The sequence below is a fragment of the Artemia franciscana genome, chromosome 7 (assembly GCF_032884065.1).
Source record: "Artemia franciscana chromosome 7, ASM3288406v1, whole genome shotgun sequence".
In the NCBI taxonomy this organism is placed as follows: Eukaryota; Metazoa; Arthropoda; class Branchiopoda; order Anostraca; family Artemiidae; genus Artemia; species Artemia franciscana.
Window position 1 is genome coordinate 5,609,222 of NC_088869.1, and position 19,499 is coordinate 5,628,720.

General features: G+C 36.1%; 1 protein-coding gene across 4 annotated transcripts in view; it reads right to left on the minus strand.

Moving 5' to 3' along the window:
• The window catches only part of LOC136028764 (islet cell autoantigen 1-like), a 50,494-nt gene that overhangs the window by 22,749 nt on the left and 8,246 nt on the right, over positions 1-19,499 (minus strand). For 2 of the 4 annotated variants that reach the window (XM_065706665.1, XM_065706661.1), the window contains exons 2-4: positions 18,609-18,893; positions 14,905-15,084; positions 8,285-9,661 (exon numbers count right to left, since the gene is read on the minus strand). The exons of 1 other annotated variant lie outside the window; for it this stretch is intronic. In XM_065706665.1, coding sequence (XP_065562737.1) covers positions 8,847-9,661; positions 14,905-15,084; positions 18,609-18,882 — 1,269 coding nt within the window. In that variant the 5' untranslated portion in view covers positions 18,883-18,893 and the 3' untranslated portion in view covers positions 8,285-8,846. Of the gene's footprint in view, positions 1-8,284; positions 9,662-14,904; positions 15,085-18,608; positions 18,901-19,499 lie in introns of those variants that run through there. One more of the 4 variants, XM_065706662.1, reaches the window with a different exon arrangement.

The window sequence follows — 19,499 nt, forward strand, 5'->3', positions numbered from 1 at the left end:
ACCGAAATATTTGCATAATTTTCTATTTTCAGTGGCTGTTTATTGTCCTCGTTCTTCTTTTCTTTGCGATTTTGTGTTTTCCATTATATGCATGATACTATCGAAATAATTTAATATTAATGTCACTTTTTTATTTTCACTTCCAACACTTCTTATTTAATTTATTAACATTCAGAAAACAGTAAAATGGACCTGAAAGCTAAAAAGAGAAGAAAAGAAGGAAAAATAAAATAAAATAATCAGTAAAAACCAGTAACTATAAAAACATGTAGGCTGAAAAACCAGTGACTTCAGTTTAGGAAGAATGTATTATCTTTGCGTAGGCCTATCAGTTGTCTTTCAGTTGAAAATTTGGAGGCAATGGTACTCGTCTGGACTTAGGTCCTTTTCAAAGTGGCACATGAAGAACAACCTGCACATGCCTCTGGAGATCCGGCTGGCCAGCAGAGAGCCCAAGGCACTTAGCGACAGTTGTTTGGCAGTCCTCCTCCTGAAACTGCTATTGCTACAAATGAATCCGAAAATTCAGTCTCGAATATATCATCTCAAACCCCTTGTTAGCCCCAGACTTCCCAAAAATGACCTCCTCTAAACACTGTTGACAAAGGTGGCATTAATGTGGCCACCTAGAACGTCCTGACACAAAACCAAGCTTCTTTTAGCCAAATAACTTTAAAAAAATATATAAAGGACAGTAGCTGGATTCACTGAAACACATCCCTGGTAGTGGCGGAGAGAACATTGGCCAAGGCCGCACACAACTCTGGTCTGATGGCAGCAAGAGAGGAGGAAGCGTTGGCCTTATACTGGACAGTGCTGCACGCAAAGCCCTCCTGTCATTCTCACCCTTATCGCCGAGGATCCGTACAGAAAGGCTCGATGGGAAACATGGAAAAATCAACACTATTATCTGTTACGCCCCCACAAATGAAGCCGAGGAAGAAAGTAAGGGTGAGTTCAACACCCTATTGCTCTGAGCTCGTCATTACTTCTCCATTACTACCTTTTCCTCCTAGATGATATGAATGCTAGCATTTCAAATGAGTCTGACATGCGGGATTTTGCAGTTGGGCTGTAACAGTGTATAGCTTAAACGACAATGGAGAGAGAATGCTGAAATGCTGTCTGGCCCACACTCTTAACATTGCAAAAACGAACGTTGTTCCACAGATCCAACATAGCCAAGTTACCTGGTATAGCAATGGCTGATCAACAAAGAAGATGCTTGACTACAACAACATACGCCAGCGATGACTGTCGTTTATGTAGAATTGTCACACTTAACGAGAGGCTGAACTCGCGGACACCAACCGTCGGCTGTTTGCAAGCAAAATTGGCTTTGCCTCAAATCAACAAATAACAGCCACTTATCTCGAAAAATTGACACCTACTGCATCCCTAAGGACCGTGCTCTGGCTGAGCGATACCAGGTGGAGATAACAAAAGTATTTGAGGTCTTTGAGCAGTACAACGGTAGTGAAGGTGTGTGGAAGTTCTTCAAAGAGAAGGTTTTTGCAGCTGCAACTAGCGTTGCTTGAATGAAGAAGAGTAAGAAAAGACTGGATTAGCAACGAGTCCCTCGCCATCATTGATCGCAGACGTGAAGTACATCTTTGCGGCGCGACGACAGGATACAGGCTAGGCAATTAAATAAAGAGCGCAACACCAGGCTGCACAAAAACAACAAGACTTTAATTGACAGCACAGCATGCGAGCTTCAAAAGGCCACCAAGAATAAGGACATAGGAGCAACATACAAGAGCCTTCGTAAGCTCTCAGGTCAGTACATTCAGGTTAAAATGCATCTCCAGAACGCGAGCTGCGAGAACGTTTACGATCAATCCCAGTGCCTCTGCCGGTGAACATTTAATTTACTTTGTAATATCCTAAAATATTTAAATCTGAACCAAAGCTCTATCAAAAGCTAAACATATTGATTTATTTTTTAATATTTAATTGTCATTCTAGATGAGGGTCAGTGCTTTTGTAGAGACGGTGCTTTCTAGAATACGCTGCTTTTGCTATTCTAGAAGAGAGTCGGTGCTTTTGTAGAGACGGTGATGTCGGTGTCCATTTTCTGAGGAAGTAAAGCTCCTCTTTCCATTTAAATAGTACAGACACTTTTTACAGAACTATCATCCCAGGCTAAGCAATATTAAACAAGAGTATCAAACTGATTTTTCTACACTTGATTCATTGTTCAAGTAGACTGCCAATGTCAATGTAAACAAGACTAATATCGAAAGCCCGGGCAACGTGAAGTGTTGCAGCAACCTTTGTCCAGCTTCGCCGACTAAAGTGTTGCGAGAGCAATACTTTCGTTTTGTTCCTTCGATATCTATCAGTAATATCATGATCAAAGGCTATTCCTCAGCGTTGAAAAAAAACACAGCAAAATGGTATCGAAAGAAGGGACTAAATTGACTTTGCAGCCTGTTGAACTTTATCCTTTTCAATCGTAGACATCGTGACGGATGAAAACTCGTAACAATATCTTATATAATCTAGTTGGTATTATAATGCTATCCCTAACTTTTCAGGATCAAAATACCATAGATGACATCCTATTAATTATTACGAAACTATCTCATTGTTTTACATTCTCGTTTGTGCTTGTTTCTTCACTATCGGTTAAATGATGAAGTTGTCAGCCTATCGAAGTTTTCAAAACGGGCTGTTCAGACAAGAACGCAATCAGTTATCACATGACCAAAGGGTATTCCTCAGGGTTGAAAAAACAACAACTACAAAATAATATCGAAAGAAGGGACTAAATTGACTTTGCAGACAATTGAACTTAATCCTTTTCAATCGTAGATATCGTGACGGATGAAAACTTGGAACAATATCTTATATAACCTAGTTGGTATTATAAACTATCCGTAGCTTTTCAGGATTAAAATACCATAGATGACACTAATTATTACGAAACTACCTCATTGTTTTGCGTTATCGTTTGTACCGGTTGCGTAAACACTTAATTCTGTCAGATTTAAAGAGATCGAATACAATGTGCACCAATTTGCACAAATTTCTAGCCCGAAGTTAACAATTTCTTACTTACAAGTCCCTCTCCCGTAATAGACATCAAGTTCACCGGAAACAAATAAATGGGTACACCAACTAGAAAAAGTTGCAAACCCCTCATCGCTGTATGATTGTAACCCAACAGCCAATTATTACTTACAAGTCCCCTACATGTCTTACCTGGAACCAAATTGGTTTAACCATCAAATACACCAGAAACAAATAATAGGTACACCAACTAGCAAAAGTGGCAAACCCCTCATTGCCGAAGATGATTATGAGCTAACAGCCGTTTCTCGCCCAAAGTGAACCGATTCTTACTTGTAAGTCCCTCTCCCGTGATAGGCATCAAGTTCACCGGAAACAAATAAATGGGTATACCAACTAGCATAATTGCAAACCCCTCATCACTGAAGCTGACTGTAGCCTAACAGCAGATTATTACTTACAAGTCCCCTACGTGTCTTACCACTGGAATCAAATTGGCTTTACCATCAAATACACTGGAAACAAATAATAGAAACACCAACTAGCAAAAGTTACTAATCCCTCATTGCCGAAGGTGATTATTACCTATCAGCCGACTGTTGCTTACAAGTCCTCTATATGTCTCACAATTTGTATCGGCCTGGATTTATTTTCAGTGTGTACCCTACTACTGAAGCTGTCAACCCCTTGAAACTTTCAAACTGTTATACCTCATGAAGGAATTTTTGTACCAAAAAATGGATGTCATATACTTTGATCAGCTCATCCAGAGCTATCGACTGCCGTCAAAAAAAAATTCCATCTGTCTTAGTTCAAAAGTTGATTTTTTTTTTGCAGTAGGCCAACTTTCTAACGTCACCACTTAGAAAGGAGCAAAGGATAAGCTCCAATTTCTTTAGCAATGAGAGAACTTTTAAAGTTTATTAGGCACATCTGATACCATTTCTCTACCGCAATCCCAAGTCCGAAAAACCAAATGATAAACTCAGCTGAAATCACGAGAAGAAATCATGAAATCATGAAATCACGGGTAGAAACAATAGATGGCAGCACTTTCGGACCCGTGGGAATATGCCACATTTTTGCTTCTGTAAATTTTTGTATTTATCACTCAAAGAAGATACTGGCTGTGGGGCCGGGTAACTGCCGCATATATTTAACACTTTAGATTTTAGTCCATCTTCAATTTGAAGTGGTGCCTGCCTGCTAGAACGGAGCTTTCCACTCGAAAGCAGAAACATGGTTTGATGAAACGAAAGCTTCGCTGCACAACTTCAGATACTCCTCTTTGACATAGGCTATATAACTCCACTTCACTTCGCACAACATGGGCTCTGGCTCGTGGACAAGCAAAAACCATCCTTTTTGGCCCCAGGCAAGAGTTCTGCGGAGCTTTCAAAATGTAATGTCATATTCATTAATCCGGCCTGAGGTCCACACTTTCCGTAAAAAACGCGCAGGTTAGACCCTTACCAGTTTCCAGGAATAAGCTGAGATCTGCGGCATACGCAAAAAAAAGAAAACGGGACAAAACCGAAGTGTTGCTCTCGCAACACAATTAGACTGTTGTTCATTTTACTTAAAAGTTTTTCCGATTAAGCTAAAACTAAGTATCTTTGGATTTATTTGAACGAAATTCTACTGTTTAATATATCTTTAAACTGGTACATGTTTTCGAGGGCTTACGCAAAGACCTCCGGCCTCAAATAATATCTAAAAAAGCTGTTTTTTGCATTCCACACTTTAGACAAAACAAAACTCAACCATGCAAATTATTGAGTCACCATATCCTGAAAAGCACCTCGCCGTTCAAATACAATTAAGTACCGATTTCTGGTCTTTTAGAACGAATAATCTAAGGCGGTGGAACTCCCTCCTAAACGTGACTTGAAAATTTCCCTCTCTTGTGTTATTTTAATAAGATTCTAATCAAGAGATTTTTGAACTCAGTCTTAAAAGTGATTTTTCTTTTTCCTTTTCAGAACAGTTTACTTAATTTGGTCGAGGACACAGCTAGGAAATTCTGACGACGAGAGGGGATCTTAAAATGAGCATTGGTGAAGGTGACAAAATAAAGTACTCCAAACATAAGAGGCAAAAATATCTGCATTTGAAAATGAAAATTAAAAAATTAAATAGGGGAATGGTCCCACCAAAATTGGGTCAAAAAAATTTTTTTTTACGAACCTGCAGTTTACATGAGACCATGGAACACCACTGCACGAAAAATCAGAGAAAATTTTGGTTCGCCAAAAAAGTATTATTTACAAAATTAAAGCTTTAAACAAATTTTTCCAAGGCAGTGACCGTTTCTCAGTGTCTGGATCTGAAGTACTGTCTCGTTCCAAAGTGTCTAGGTCTGTTTTTGGGCAAGAAAATTATTAAGTGTCAATTTTCCGAAATGATTAATATTAAATGGCCTATGCAGAATCACATAATGATTAGGAGTCAATTGTGATTCAGTATATCTATATAAGCGAAGTTAGAGATAGGGACAGGGAGAAGGTACACAATTTTTCTCATTCTCGTAGCTCTGAATTTTGTTGTTCGAAAATTTTAAGTATTTGGAATCACCATAAAAAAAAAGCAATTCTTTCGACTTATTAATTGATTAACTGAGAAAAAAAATGATTAAACAGCTTTTGTACTTTAAAGCTTACTGTTCTCTAGCCCTAAAAATTCGTTTTGCTTCTGAAAAATAAGATCCCGGGGAGAGAACGGGAAGTAACTTCCCGTTTCTGATCAGCTCGTTTCTGAAACGGGGAGGTACCTAGCAATTTTAGGACAACTGAGCTGTTTTTGTGAAATGTTCATGGGGACGGTTCAGTTTTTTGAGGCAAAACTAGGTCTCCCTGACTGAATGGTATACATTTGAATCGTAGAAAACGTTTATTTTTATAATTTTGTGACAAAAAATTAGACATTAGAGAAAATCACACCATCAGATTTAAGCATGAAGGAGAAACCTAGTGTACAGGTTTCAAACTCCTCTCTACAAAAATGGGGAATTTTGCATTTTTTTAAAGATCAAGGATGCGTGTTTATTTGTTGTGGTTTTAGCCATTGATAACAGACTAAGTGTTGAATTTCAGATTTCTGCCCTAAAAATACACAAATCAAAAATTAGGGTTTCGTCTCTTCTTCAAGAAATATGAGCCAATTTCATGAGCCAAGTCAGCTAAGGCCTCAAAAGAACCGCAAGTGGGAAGCTCAAATCATAATTGTTCCATATTTCTAAATCGATTGACTAGCTTGGAATTTTCAATCGATTGGCCCTTCATGTCGCAAACTCGTACTTTGGGGCCACAAAATGGCAAAAAATATCACTTTCGCGTGTCCTCTCGAGGGTGAATGTAGGTGCGACCCCTCACCATAAATTAAGGACTCACGCAAAACTCTCTTCCCAAACCTAACCGATTTATAGGAAATACCGAAAGTGGATTTAGAAAATATAGCTCACTTCTACTGACCTGCAATTTCTACTGTCACGTTGGGGACTCTTGTCTTCGTGTAATTACTGTCCACTCCCTTAACTTCCAATAGTATGAAACCAACAGGAACGTAACTTACTATGGGGCGGGAGCAACTGCCTTCCCAGAACTCATTTTGCCCATCCAACCTAAATTTGGTTTCTCCAAGAATCTTGTCAAAACTAAGATAAGCCTACATAATTCAAGCGTCCGGAGAAACGGTCAGTTTTTTTAGTGTATCTTTACCTTTTTTGTTACTATATGTCTCATTTTTCTATTTTCACTTGATTTGGAAAAATTGACTCCAACTTCGCCAATTTTTTTTATATACAAACTTGTATTAAAGTGCCTTTTTTAGTGTTGATTGCTACTGGAACTATTTACTGACGTGAATAAGTCTCAGATGTAGGAGTGTAGCTCCAGCATTTTTATTGGGGGGAGGGGACGGGCACACGGGTCCATACCGGCATAGTCAAGGGGCATTGGCTATATGATAATTTTTCCCCCAAATTATTAGGAGAAACTACCCCTCCCAAACGACTCCCCTGCTCAAATGATACCCCTATTTTCCATGCAGAATGTCTTGCTCTCCAAAAAACTCTGGACTTTTTGTGCTGGCACTTGTACATTTATGGTCTAGGGCAATATCCAGCCCAAATAAGAGCAAGGGTACCAGGTCACACCTTAAATGAAAAAAAAAATATCACAGATATTCAAACATTCTAAACTAAGTAGTAAGAAAATACTGATATAAAGATTTAATGAAACAAAGATATAGTAGATACATCCACACAAGTCTGACTAATAATTTTATAATACAATAAAATAATATTCAGATCAGAAGTAGAATGACTAGCAAAATAAATCACAAATTAGAAAATCAGAAAATAAAAATAATAAAATTGGAATTCTATAATCGAATGTACTAGAACACCACAAAAAGGCTTGTTGACTTGGTCAACCAATTGGCAAAATTGAAAATTTGAGTGACAAAAAAACGGTGCTTTTATAATTAATAAAACTCAAACCAAACAATGTATTCTTATTTTTCTGACATGTGGCATCAATGCAAACAAGTGACTAGAAAACCGTTCCAAAGTAAACTAAAACAAGAGAATATATATATATATATATATATAACAGGAGAAAATGCAGATCAAATGTGGAATGACTAGCAAAATAAATCATACATTGAAAAAACAAAAGATAAACTATAAAAATGGAATTTTATAATAGTATGCAATAGAAGACCATAGATGGGCTTGTTGGCTTGGTCAACCAATAAACAAAATTGAGAATTCGAGCGACAAAGCATATGGTTTTAATTTTTACTATACTTCAAACTAAACATTTGTTGTTTTTTGTTTAATGTAGCACCATTACAAGCAAAACTGACTAGAAAGCCGAACAAAAACAAAACGAACACAGGAATATATATAAAAATAAATAAATAGTGGAATGATGAAATCACAATATGTTGGTGTACTAGAACAAATAAGAAAAGTCATTTTGTATTATATTAGTACTCTAAAGGCTATTTGCAATTTAATAATCCCTTCACCAGTATTAACTGACAAATCACTATCGCCTTGTCAATACATGCGAGGCAAAATGATAATTTCAGTAATAACATTCAAATCCAGATACGCAAACATAAAGGAATTTTAGTTTCCCCAAATCCGACATTAATCATTTTGTCCATCTATGAAAAATAAACAATTCTTCTTTGTCAATTTCATCGCATCAATGACTAAGGCAAAACACCAACACGACTGCAGTAGTTTAAAAGGTGGTAGCTGGCATTATTCAACAAAATGGTATATACCCCCACCCCCCGGGAAACAAAATATTTCGATCGATTGGTGTGATCCGCGTTTCTCTACCTACTTTGGAATTTGAGACTATAAGCAGTCTAAAAAATACGTTACATCTATTCTATCAAAAGATCTTATTTTTCCTTTTTTAAAACGCATAAATAATTGGAATTTTGAGTTTAAGATATCAAAATTGTATTTATTTCATCTTGAATGTTACATAGTCATCGTCCAAACAATTCCATCAACAACAACTGAAAAAATCAAAATGGATTATGCATTTCATTCTAATATAAAATTTAAGAGAAAGGACGGTTTTTCACATTGCTGCATTTTTATAAATAGTTACAATTTCTATTATTTGACAGCAAAATTCTATATCTCTTATCCTGAACACCTTGTTGCACAAACAATTATTCGTCAACAACAAATTAAAACCCCAAAATAAATTTTTCCGCTTTTTCATTTGCCTGTAAAAATTACAAAATGCAAGATTATGCTTTTTCAATCACCACAGTCAGAGGAGGCAATAGCACATAATACTCATTCAACAGTCACCAAGACCATTTGTACGCTTTGCAAGTGGATCTAACTCGGAAAACAGGTCAAACCATTTTACATGACTCTTGGTCTCTGTCTTCTGTGTTGGATTAATTTCTTGCTTTTTAACGCTTGAAGAGCCATAAACTTCAGGAGCACTTTTCAAATCTAACATTTGGGACAAATCATTTGCTAGGCCATCTATCACTAATGGAGAGTAGATGTCAGCGAAATCAAAATCAGCCTCTACGAGATTTTTGTTTACGCTTTGTCCAATTTGACTTAGACCTAAATCAAGTAAATCAGTTGTTTCCGGTTCAACAGCCTTAAAACCATCAAGAGCATCATTTAGTTCAGCTAAGAGCTGACTGGTATCAATAAGGTCACCATCACCTTCATCAATAGATCTGGTACTTTCATCACTAGGTTTTTGGTCGCTGTAATCGAAGTCAAAAAGCAATTTATCATTTGATGATCCTTCAACCCGTTCTTCATTGAGACTCTCAAGGGTGCCTAACTCTTTTAAAACCGAAAACCGGAACTTAACCGGTTCTTTAAGTCTTTCCGCTGCTGTTTCTAAGCATTGGCTAGAACTTGTCAAAAATTCTATGAACATTTTCTGATAGTTGGCAATACTGTGAGAAAAAAGGTTACTTCGAGCAGCAGCGAGAAGATCAATTTTCTGTATGGCAATAAGCTTCATTCCGTCATAGGTTTTTTTAGAATCTTTTACTTGTCCTTGAACTTTTCTAAACTTCATCATTTGACGGGTGGCATCAGGATCCAAAGTTTGGGAGACATTCGCCATCCACATTAAAGAGCCTAGAAGTAAAATTTGCTATGAGTTTCCAGCCATACCAAAAATAAATATATGAATACAAATTTTTCTTTGGCCCCTGATGGACAGAATCAGGATCCAAAGATTGAGAAACATTCGCCATCCACATTAAAGAGCCTAGAAGTAAAATTTGCTACGAGCTTCATCCATACCAAGAGTAAATATATGAATAAGAATATATTTTTCTGCCCCTTACGGGTGGCACCAGGATCCGAGTTTCGAAAGACGTTCGCCATTTGCATTAAAGCGGCTTTCTTCTGACAAAATATAGTATCTACAAAAAAGTCGAATTGCAGTTAAAAATGGATTCCGACCAATTAGACCACGAGGAATGAAAAGGTGCAAACGAAATAATTCTCCGATGCTTAATTTCGTTTATTTTACCTAGTATCTACACATGACCTCAGCTTTATTGTCGTGTCATTCCTAGTACGTACATACTAGAAATCGAAATTTTCACAAAAACCTAGTATTTGACAAATTACGCTTTACCAGCAAAAAACCATCAGCAGCTGCAGCGCTATAGCATCAGCATCATCACTTCATTGTTTATGCATAAATTGCAAAAATGCATACAACACTATCGATGGTATCTCATGGTAAAGCGAAAGCAAAAGAACAGCTTGAGTTGGAACATAAAAGGTGAGACTATTTTATCCGTTTCATTACCAGGTGTGACCATAAGTACGGTGCAGGCTGGGTAGGCCTATATTGGTATGTTTCTCTAGACATCAGCCATAGAATCTGTAGAGAAACAGATACAACTTGAATACACAATGTTATTCGACGTATTTGCCTTTTATTTATTTTTTTTTTTTTTTTATTAATTTCAGTACTTAAACCTTGTCTAAACATACTTTCCAGATAATCAAAAAGATACCAAGATTCGGATCTTCAAAATACTATCTGTCATCTTTTTTTGTTTGACAGCTTATGAGAAAAAATCAGTTTCAACTTCCCTCTTTGCTTTCAACACAAAAAAATGGATAAACCTATACATTAACTGAATATATACCCCACCTCCCTATTGTGTAAATCTATACCCAGAGCTGCATCCCGAAACCAAATACAACATTCATTTGTGTCGCAAATGAACTTTACCCTCACCCCCCTAATGTACAAATATATACCCTTGTTTGAATATATTTAGAGCTGGAGGTAAAGTTCGTAACGACACAAATGAACGTTATATTTGGTATCAGGATGCAATTCTGGATATATATTTGCACATTAGGGAGGCGGGGGTATAATCCGTGAATGTATAGATTTATCCATTTTTGTGTGTGTTGAAAGTAAAGAGCGAAGTTGAAACTTAAAACCAACCAAAAGTATAACCCCTCAACCCATTCCATATAACTATATGTAAAATTGACTAGTGTTATGCTAAAAGAATAAAAGGATTTTTGGCCATGATGATTTCAGAGGTATACTTTTTATTTCAATCTGACACACTTTTGAGGGGTTACAGACACTTTAAAAAATCCACTAAATTTGTTTTCGTCATAAAAATTTATATTTGAGGTTAACCTGAGAAACAATTACTATTCCTGAATTGTTATAGAAAAAGGACTTTTTAGCACTAATTACTATTTTTAGAATCTTTAATTTTTGATTGCTATGGGCCAAGGTTTGCTCTTTACTAGGCTGCAGCGATTGGTTATATTGCATAGCATAGAGTGTATCAGGTAACCTAATGTTTAACGAATCACAATTTCATTTTCTGTTGCAGACCGTTACCTTACGAACAAGTCCAATCTCCCTGTACATTATCATCTGCTATGCATTCCAATTTGGTCGATAACAAAAACGAAATTCCAGTGATACTGGGCACCGATAATGATGGCGACTATACTGAAAGTTTACATTTGATGCAACTTCATGTTTTGGATGAGGTAGATGTGGAGATATTTGATGAGATTGTTGCTCTACTAAACAGTGTGCAAGCGATTGCACCAGCTGCTCCTGACCTACCACACGAACTCCTTAATCTGTCCTTCACCGAATGTTCAAAACATGATAGGCAAGGAAACTGCACATGGACAATTTAGCATAAAGTCACATCCTGGACGAGAAAGAGCCAAAGGTGGAGAAGAAACGATAACACGAGACAAGTTGAAACACCCGTTAAACGATTTAACTTCTTGTGAACCATTATGTAAGAAGCAAAGCAAAGGACTTACAAAAGAAAATCGATTTGCAATCTGAAACAGCCTTTGGGAAGAACCTTGAGTCGAGGCTCAAGTGGCTTACAGTATGTGTAAAATCGACTCCCATCAAACACCGAACATGACAAAAACAACCGCGCTGCAAAGACTTCACAGAAACCTCACATTTAACAATGACTTCACCAAGTCATTGCCACCAAGACTTCACATTTAACAAAATGAATCGAGGCTTTATTTTCTTCCAAAGGCTGTGGCATACCTCTAAACAAAAATTCCAGTATACAAGAAAACATTTCAAAACACCCTTGGCTTAAGAGCTGATGCACTTATTACCGAATTGTGTAAGAAAATAAAAAACGGAATTGTCGGTCAGAATCTCTGTGAAAACGGTGGAAAAAAAAGCACCTTGGCACAAGATATCATTAGAAATCAAATAAAAGATTATTTCACATATCAACAGCTTCAAGCCATGTACCCCACACTACCGAAGAAAAAATTTACCAAATGTAAATGCTTACCTTCTTCGTTGAGTATCCAGTTCATGTTCGATGATTTCTTACAAAAACACACTGACGTTCATATCTCAGTTGAAGTATGCAGGTGAATTCTGAAAAACCATGAATATTTCTTTGAAAATACCAGTATCTGATACTTGTCCGACATGTGAGCGATATTAAAAAAAAACCAATGATATTGAGGTGGATGATGAAGAGTTACCTGATCAGGAACTCGACAGTTCTTGGAAATATGAATGGTAGCTGCACATATATATGGCTAGGAAAGCTACCCACAAGTATCAGGAAGAAACAAGCGAAAACTGGAGTCCCTATACAAGAGTTTAAGCAGTGGACCTCCAGAAGGTGATCTTGCTTCCAGAATTGCCCGAAAATAAAGAGTCCATTTTTATTAGTCGTTTGGTAGTTTTCAACGAGACATTTGTAAAGGTACATCCGAAACTCCAGGATCTTTTGGGTTAGGAAACTCTTTCTGTGTTCTGTGACATGGGGTACTAAGAGGCAGGGGGGCTGAGAACATTGTTGACTCTCTATTCAGTAATCACTGCAACAAGTGAAAGAGAAGTTAGAGAATTCATACTCTGGATGGATAATTGTTCAGGTCAGAATAAGAACTGGGTATTATACACAGCCCTTGTACAAATAGTCCACCAAGATTTCGAGCCAGAGTACATCATTCTCAGGTACCTTACAAAAAGACACACTCATCATCCCGCTGACGGAATTCACGGCAACATTGAGGTAAAGATGAAAAAATGGGAAAAATACATGATTTTGCTGCTTTTTGACACGTGTCAGTGGGTCATTGAAAGGAGTAACTGCTATCACAATGGACAGTTCCTTCCGAAATTGGACCTCTAAAAACCGAGCTAGCACAAAGAAGGTCAAGCTGCCTTACTTGAAAGACATTGTTGAAGCTGAGTTCCGTCAAGGATCCCGACATCCGTTTTATCGCACAAGCTTTGAGAACAATAAAGTTGAGATTTCTGGCTTTCTTCAAAAGCCATTCAACAACAGGAAAAATACCTGAGTCAGATTCAACACCAAGAGGCATTTTCGAAAAAAAGGACATCATCGTAGAGAAATTATGCCCAATGATACTTAGCAATTTTTGCCAATTTTGGAAAAACCTTCTGGTCACATCTGTTCCAATAGACGAAGACGAATAGACTAATAGACAATAGATGCAGATAGCCCATATGAAGAAAAATAGAAGTCCAAATATGCATATTCGTCTAAACTTGGTATGTTAGCAGGCGCTAGAGTACTGCTAACATTTTTTTTTTAATGAAAACAAGCTTAGATGTAGGTTTTATCAGTTAAATTTCATGTTGACCTTGCTAGGAAAACACTAACAAAACCTAGTATCTACATTTTCATATATTTAAAAAATACGACGGATTTTTTTTGGTATCAGAAGCAGCTTTGAAAACTTAAAAAAAGTTAAAAATTTAGTTAGAAATAAAACTTAAAGTTAAAAACTTAAAACTTGAAAATTTTAAAACTAAAAACTTAAAAACTTAAAAAAAGTTAAAAACTTTTGCGTTTTTCTCAGAAATTATTCAGATGTAAGTACAAGGTATAAAAGCCTATAAGAAACTTTTCTATTTGCTTACAGCTATATAAAAGATATAATATACTCTTATTGCTTAATTTAATACTTCGCGTGAGAGAAAACAAGAGTGAAAGATGAAAAAATAAAGGGGGGTGGAGACATAAAGACAGAAAGAACGAGAGAGAGAAACCAGTAACAAAAATTTTAAATAGAGAAGATCTAGTGTATCTAACGGAAAATTTATTTTGTCAACTAACTTAGGTAAATATAATAAGATATAAAGGGCGCCAATAACTTGCTCAATGTAAGTCTAAAGAAAAAAAAGAAGAGAAAAACGAAACAATGGGTCAAGAAAGGGACAAGGAAAGAAGGGGAGAAGCCAGGTATGAAAAAAATATTCATACTGAGGAAATATAGCACATCTTTTGAATTTTATAGGCTAATGTAGATAAATAAAAATTAGATACACAAGGCGCTATTGAAATACTCACTGTAGGTCAAACAAAGAAAAGAATGAATCATTATGCAAAGAGAAAGAGAGAGAAAAGGATAGAGAGAGGAAGAGAGGCCAGGTACGACAAATATAAAAATAGAAAAAAAATCAGCATTTTTATTAAATTCCTTCTTCCAGCTGACATAGGTAAATAAAACAAGATATAGATGCGGCTATCAAAACGCTCAACAATTTTTTGGGAATTCTTTGGGATTCAATAGTTCTTAAAAACCCAACGTTTAGATTTCTGATAACGAAAATAAAAGTGTTTTCATCATTTTAGGGAAGTGCATAATAGGTCGTTCCTGATTACGGTGCTCAAATTACTGTCATCTCATTAAAATTTTTCAAAATCCTTCAGATGTTATTATTCATGCATATTTCTTTAGAAACAGATTAGTAAAAATATGATTAAACAACAACTTACAAGCCTCCCCCCCCAAAAAAAAAGGAAACTTTGGAAAAATCCCATTAAAATATATCCAGACAATTACTTTACCTTTATAATCGTCTCTCTTTTTTTCACATATTGCAACTGTTTTTGCAGAATCAGCTATGGCTCGTTTCCTAAATGTGACTACTTCCTGATGAAGCCTCATAATGGGATGCCTCAAGGCAGCTCTTTGCTGGGCAACCTGTGCCATAGCTTTGGCAGCAGTGCCCATGACTTTCCCAGCACCTGAAAAGGGCGATAAACGTCAGGACTCACCAAGGCTGCCTTATTCAGACCTAGGCCCTATTACCGAAAGGTAAAAGCTACATTCGTTCGGCTACAAGCTAGTTTTTGAAACACCCGAGTCCCTTGGTAATAAACTATTAATATTGGTAATAAACTCCTCGGTACTTCCCTTGGTAATAAACAATGAATATCGGTAATAAACTCCTTAGTAATAAACTATTAATATTGGTAATAAACTCATAGGTAATTTCCTTGGTAATAAACTATTATACACAGTAAATTTAAGGGAATAAACTATTATTCCATGTGTCTGCACGTTAACAAATGTATTAAAGACGTTTAAAAGAAAAACTCTAGTAAGAACTGTTTTCCTTCTTATTTTTCAGCTACATATGCGAAAAATTCGTTACAGATATTTTTATTTACTTCAGCCAAAAAATAATGACTAAATTATATAAAAAAAAATTAATAACCACATAAAAGACATAGGTCCTTTGGGTGGCTGCACCCTCTAACCTTCTTTTTACCTAAAATTAACAAAAACCAAAAAATAATGTGCTATTTTTTAGAACAAAAAAATACAAATAATTAAAATGAAAATTTAGTCAAAAACAGGGAAAGTTTCCCCGTCACACCCTTACCATTAGCAGCGTTTGTCAAATATCTTTGAAATAGCGAGCCACAATGAAGGTGAATCCCTGATTTTATTCACCTTCAATTTTTGAAAAAGACTCCACAAATGCTATTCATGTTAGTTTATGTTCAATGATAAAGCAAGTAAAACCGTCAACAAATTTGTGGGCTCACTAATGGTGATTGGCCACAAAAAGTTACTCAGGTATTCTAAATATACATGCGGATGTGCCAAAGAAACACTCCCAGTTTTTTTAATTTAAAATTAAATCAAGGAAAAAATTTTTTCTAACATGACATTATTTTTTTTGGTTTGTATTTCTTAAGCCTTATAGTCATATAAAGAAGAGAAAGAAATAATGATTATATACGAACCTCATCATTCATTAGGAAGTACCATCGTTCTCTTTTCATATGGACCTTGAATGGTCCATATTGTAATATGAACCACCACAACCTCATCATTCATTAGAAAGTACCATCGTTCTCTTTTTATATGGACCTTTGATGAACTCCAATATTCTGGCATCCCTTGGCCCCTCCTGTGCAAAAATCATGTAATTTGTCATATAATATCTCGATAACTTGACTTTTCACATTAGCGTTTTACATGGAAGTAAACAGGCAGTAAGACAAGTTAAATGGTGGGGTAACATTTTCCTTTCTGGCCATCTCTGGAACCGCATGTAGATTATTTTTTTCAGACAGCAGAGACATCAATGTTTGTCAAGCGCACAGCCTCTCAGAATTTTTTTTTGAATGAAACTATTCTTGTCAAAGTGTGTTGAGAAACAACGTGGAGAGTCAAATCCTCTGAAATTGCACGTTGGGCAATCCCATGAGCTAAAGGAAGATATTGGCCACACATCTTGGAGCCATTTTTTAGGTAACACACCTTGTTGAATGGTCCAAGAAGCTATAAAAAACATATGAGGCTGTCTGTCAATTACCAAATTATAGCCGAATATTGAAAACCACTGGATCCACCATCATAACTAATAATACTACTAAGGTAAGTGAAGCTATCCACATAATCAATCTTCTTGATACCCAGCATAGACTCTTCACCTTCATTGAATCCTAGTCTAAGCAACATGTCCTTCCTAATAATAACTCTAAACCCTATTCTTGCACCCTAAACTCCCAGAAGTTACTCATTTTACTAACATTTTTTATCTAGGACCACCAAGTCATCTGCATAATTAAAGTGTAGGAGAATTTTACCTTTACATTGGATTCCATGACTTCCCACAGCATTTGCCGTGTTCCTTAGGACAAATTCATCAAAGTAACCCGTATAAATGAGGCTAGGATACAACCCTGCTAACTCCTGATTGAGCATAAAACCAGCTATTAACCTCACTTCCTACCTTATTTGCAGCAATAAGCAATAGCACAAATCTTCAAGAAAGACATAAAAACGGTATTAGTAAACTGATGAAGGATTATCAGCATGGCCCACACAACAAGATCTTCAAAAATGGGGATGATTTTCTGATAACAGAGTGAAAACACAATTATTCTGACATATTTGCCCCCCCCCCCCCGTCAATTGCAAATTAAAACAGCATAAGGCAATGTGCCACCTATCACTAACTAAAAAAGTGATCTTGAGGTTTGGATTGCTTGACAGACATACTACTAAAACTCAGAAAATATGTACCATTAAAGTATCTTATAAATTAGGAAGTTCCATATAAACAATATTGCCCTCTAATATTAATTTCCCCAGATTGTATGTCATTAGTGAGCGGGCCAACTTTTCAGTGGCACTACCTTATGAGTATGCTACAAAGGACTAAAAAATACTGCTGATAACTTGGCATTTCGCTAATAAATGCTAAGAAAATCATAGAGATCTGGTGGTAGGTAGCACACTCATAATGTAGTGCTACTGAAAAAATGACATGCTCATAACAGGTCCATGAACCACGAATCATAAACCAACCAAAACCATGGTTCCAGCAACACCAGTAAAGAGCCAGCCACAGCCCACAGTTACCAAAAACTTTAAAACATGTTTTAAAAAAACTGCCAAGTAAGACCATTTTTCATTTAAAAACAATTCAGGAATAACAAGCATTACATAGGTTCATCTTAATAATATAAGTTCATGGCAAAAACACTTTTTTTCAAATTTTGAATAAGAGCTTGAAACACCTCAAAATGTCAGTGGATCGAAATGATAAATTTACCATTGAAATGACCATGGTTGAAGAACCTTGAGCTGGAGGTTTTGGGCCCCCCAACTTGAAAGACTAGGAATGTCTTTTTTTGCATGGGTAGCAGTAACCTGTCCCCTTTTGTTTGTTTGTTTTTTTACCAACAGTAGCAGGCAATCGAAAGAGTGTAGAGTACTTGTATGATATAGCCCCTACTGCTCAAGTTGTTCATTCACTGATGCATTATAGAACCATGAGACAAGACAAAGAGAAGTGACAGAATAGATGGAAAATATAAAGCCAAAATTTGTTTCTAGAGTATTTTATTTTTATCTTACTTGGGTATATTCAATAAGGATTGAGCATCAGAGAAATAAATCAGAAGAGTTTAATCAGGATTGAGCATCAGAGAAATATATCAGGGACTATATCATACAAGAACTGAGTGTAGAAATTTTTATTCAATGGCTCATTTAAAAGTTACTGCTCTACGTGTCTTTTATAAACTCTTCTTGATAGCACTATAATAAGACACAATTTTTGATAAAACAGCCATTATTTAAACCAAATTTTTTTTCATTTGCGTTAAAAAAAATCAATGATACAATACACCTGGAAGGTAGTGTCACTGAAAGGTAGCATGCTGATAGAGGGTGCATTATCAACCCAAATTGAACCCAGAGCCACTTTTAAGGTACAGACATGGTTTCACAGAATGTGTAATCATACCTGTTTTGTCAGCTTTGCCAACATCCCTCAGAAAATTTGCAAGTGCTGCTTCTTCTGATGCTAAAAGGCAGAGTCTCTCTTTGTAAATCTTCATTATTATTTCAGTTTGTGTGGTTGTCTCATCAATTGAAGAAAACAATTCAAGTCTTGACTCTAGTTCTAGGTCACTTGGAGCCACTAAGGTTTCTTCAGATTTTTTAATCTTCCTTGTGACAATAGATTTAGTTGTCCAAAGAGTTTGCTCAAGCTTGTTGATGGCTTCCTCAACTTCCATCTTCTAGGGACCTACAAGCTTATATAAAGATTATCATAGTCTAAAGAAAGTTTTCAAAATTTTAAAAAATAAAAATATGAACAAAGAACAATTAGATTTACACCAGACTGAAAATACGCAAAATGGACTGTTCTGATCATGATAGCTATCTTGAAATCTTAATTTGACACCCTGTAGGGATGTAGAAGGCAATGGCAGAATTTGAGAGTGATCAAAAGAACCCTTCTCATCCAATTTGTATGACAAGACATTTGGAAAAATATAATGACAGAAAATATAGAATCGAATTTATTGATAAAATTCCAAGGGCCGTGGTCATTAAAACAGATACAAAAACAAAATTCTTCCATATCAAGATAAATTAGTACTTAACTAACAAGGAACTTCATCCCTGATACTTTAAGAACCTTTCTCTAATCTAGTATTCATTAGTAGTGTACTGTATACTACCTGTAAATGTCAAATGACATTGTTAGATTCATTGGCTGCAGTTTGTGCTTTAGTCTCACCAACTAATTCCCTGTATTTCTAGAAAACCCCCCTAGTCTTATCTGGGCAAAACAGGATGTCAGCATATAGCTGAAACAACTCTGGAAAGTTCTATTATCAACTCAAAG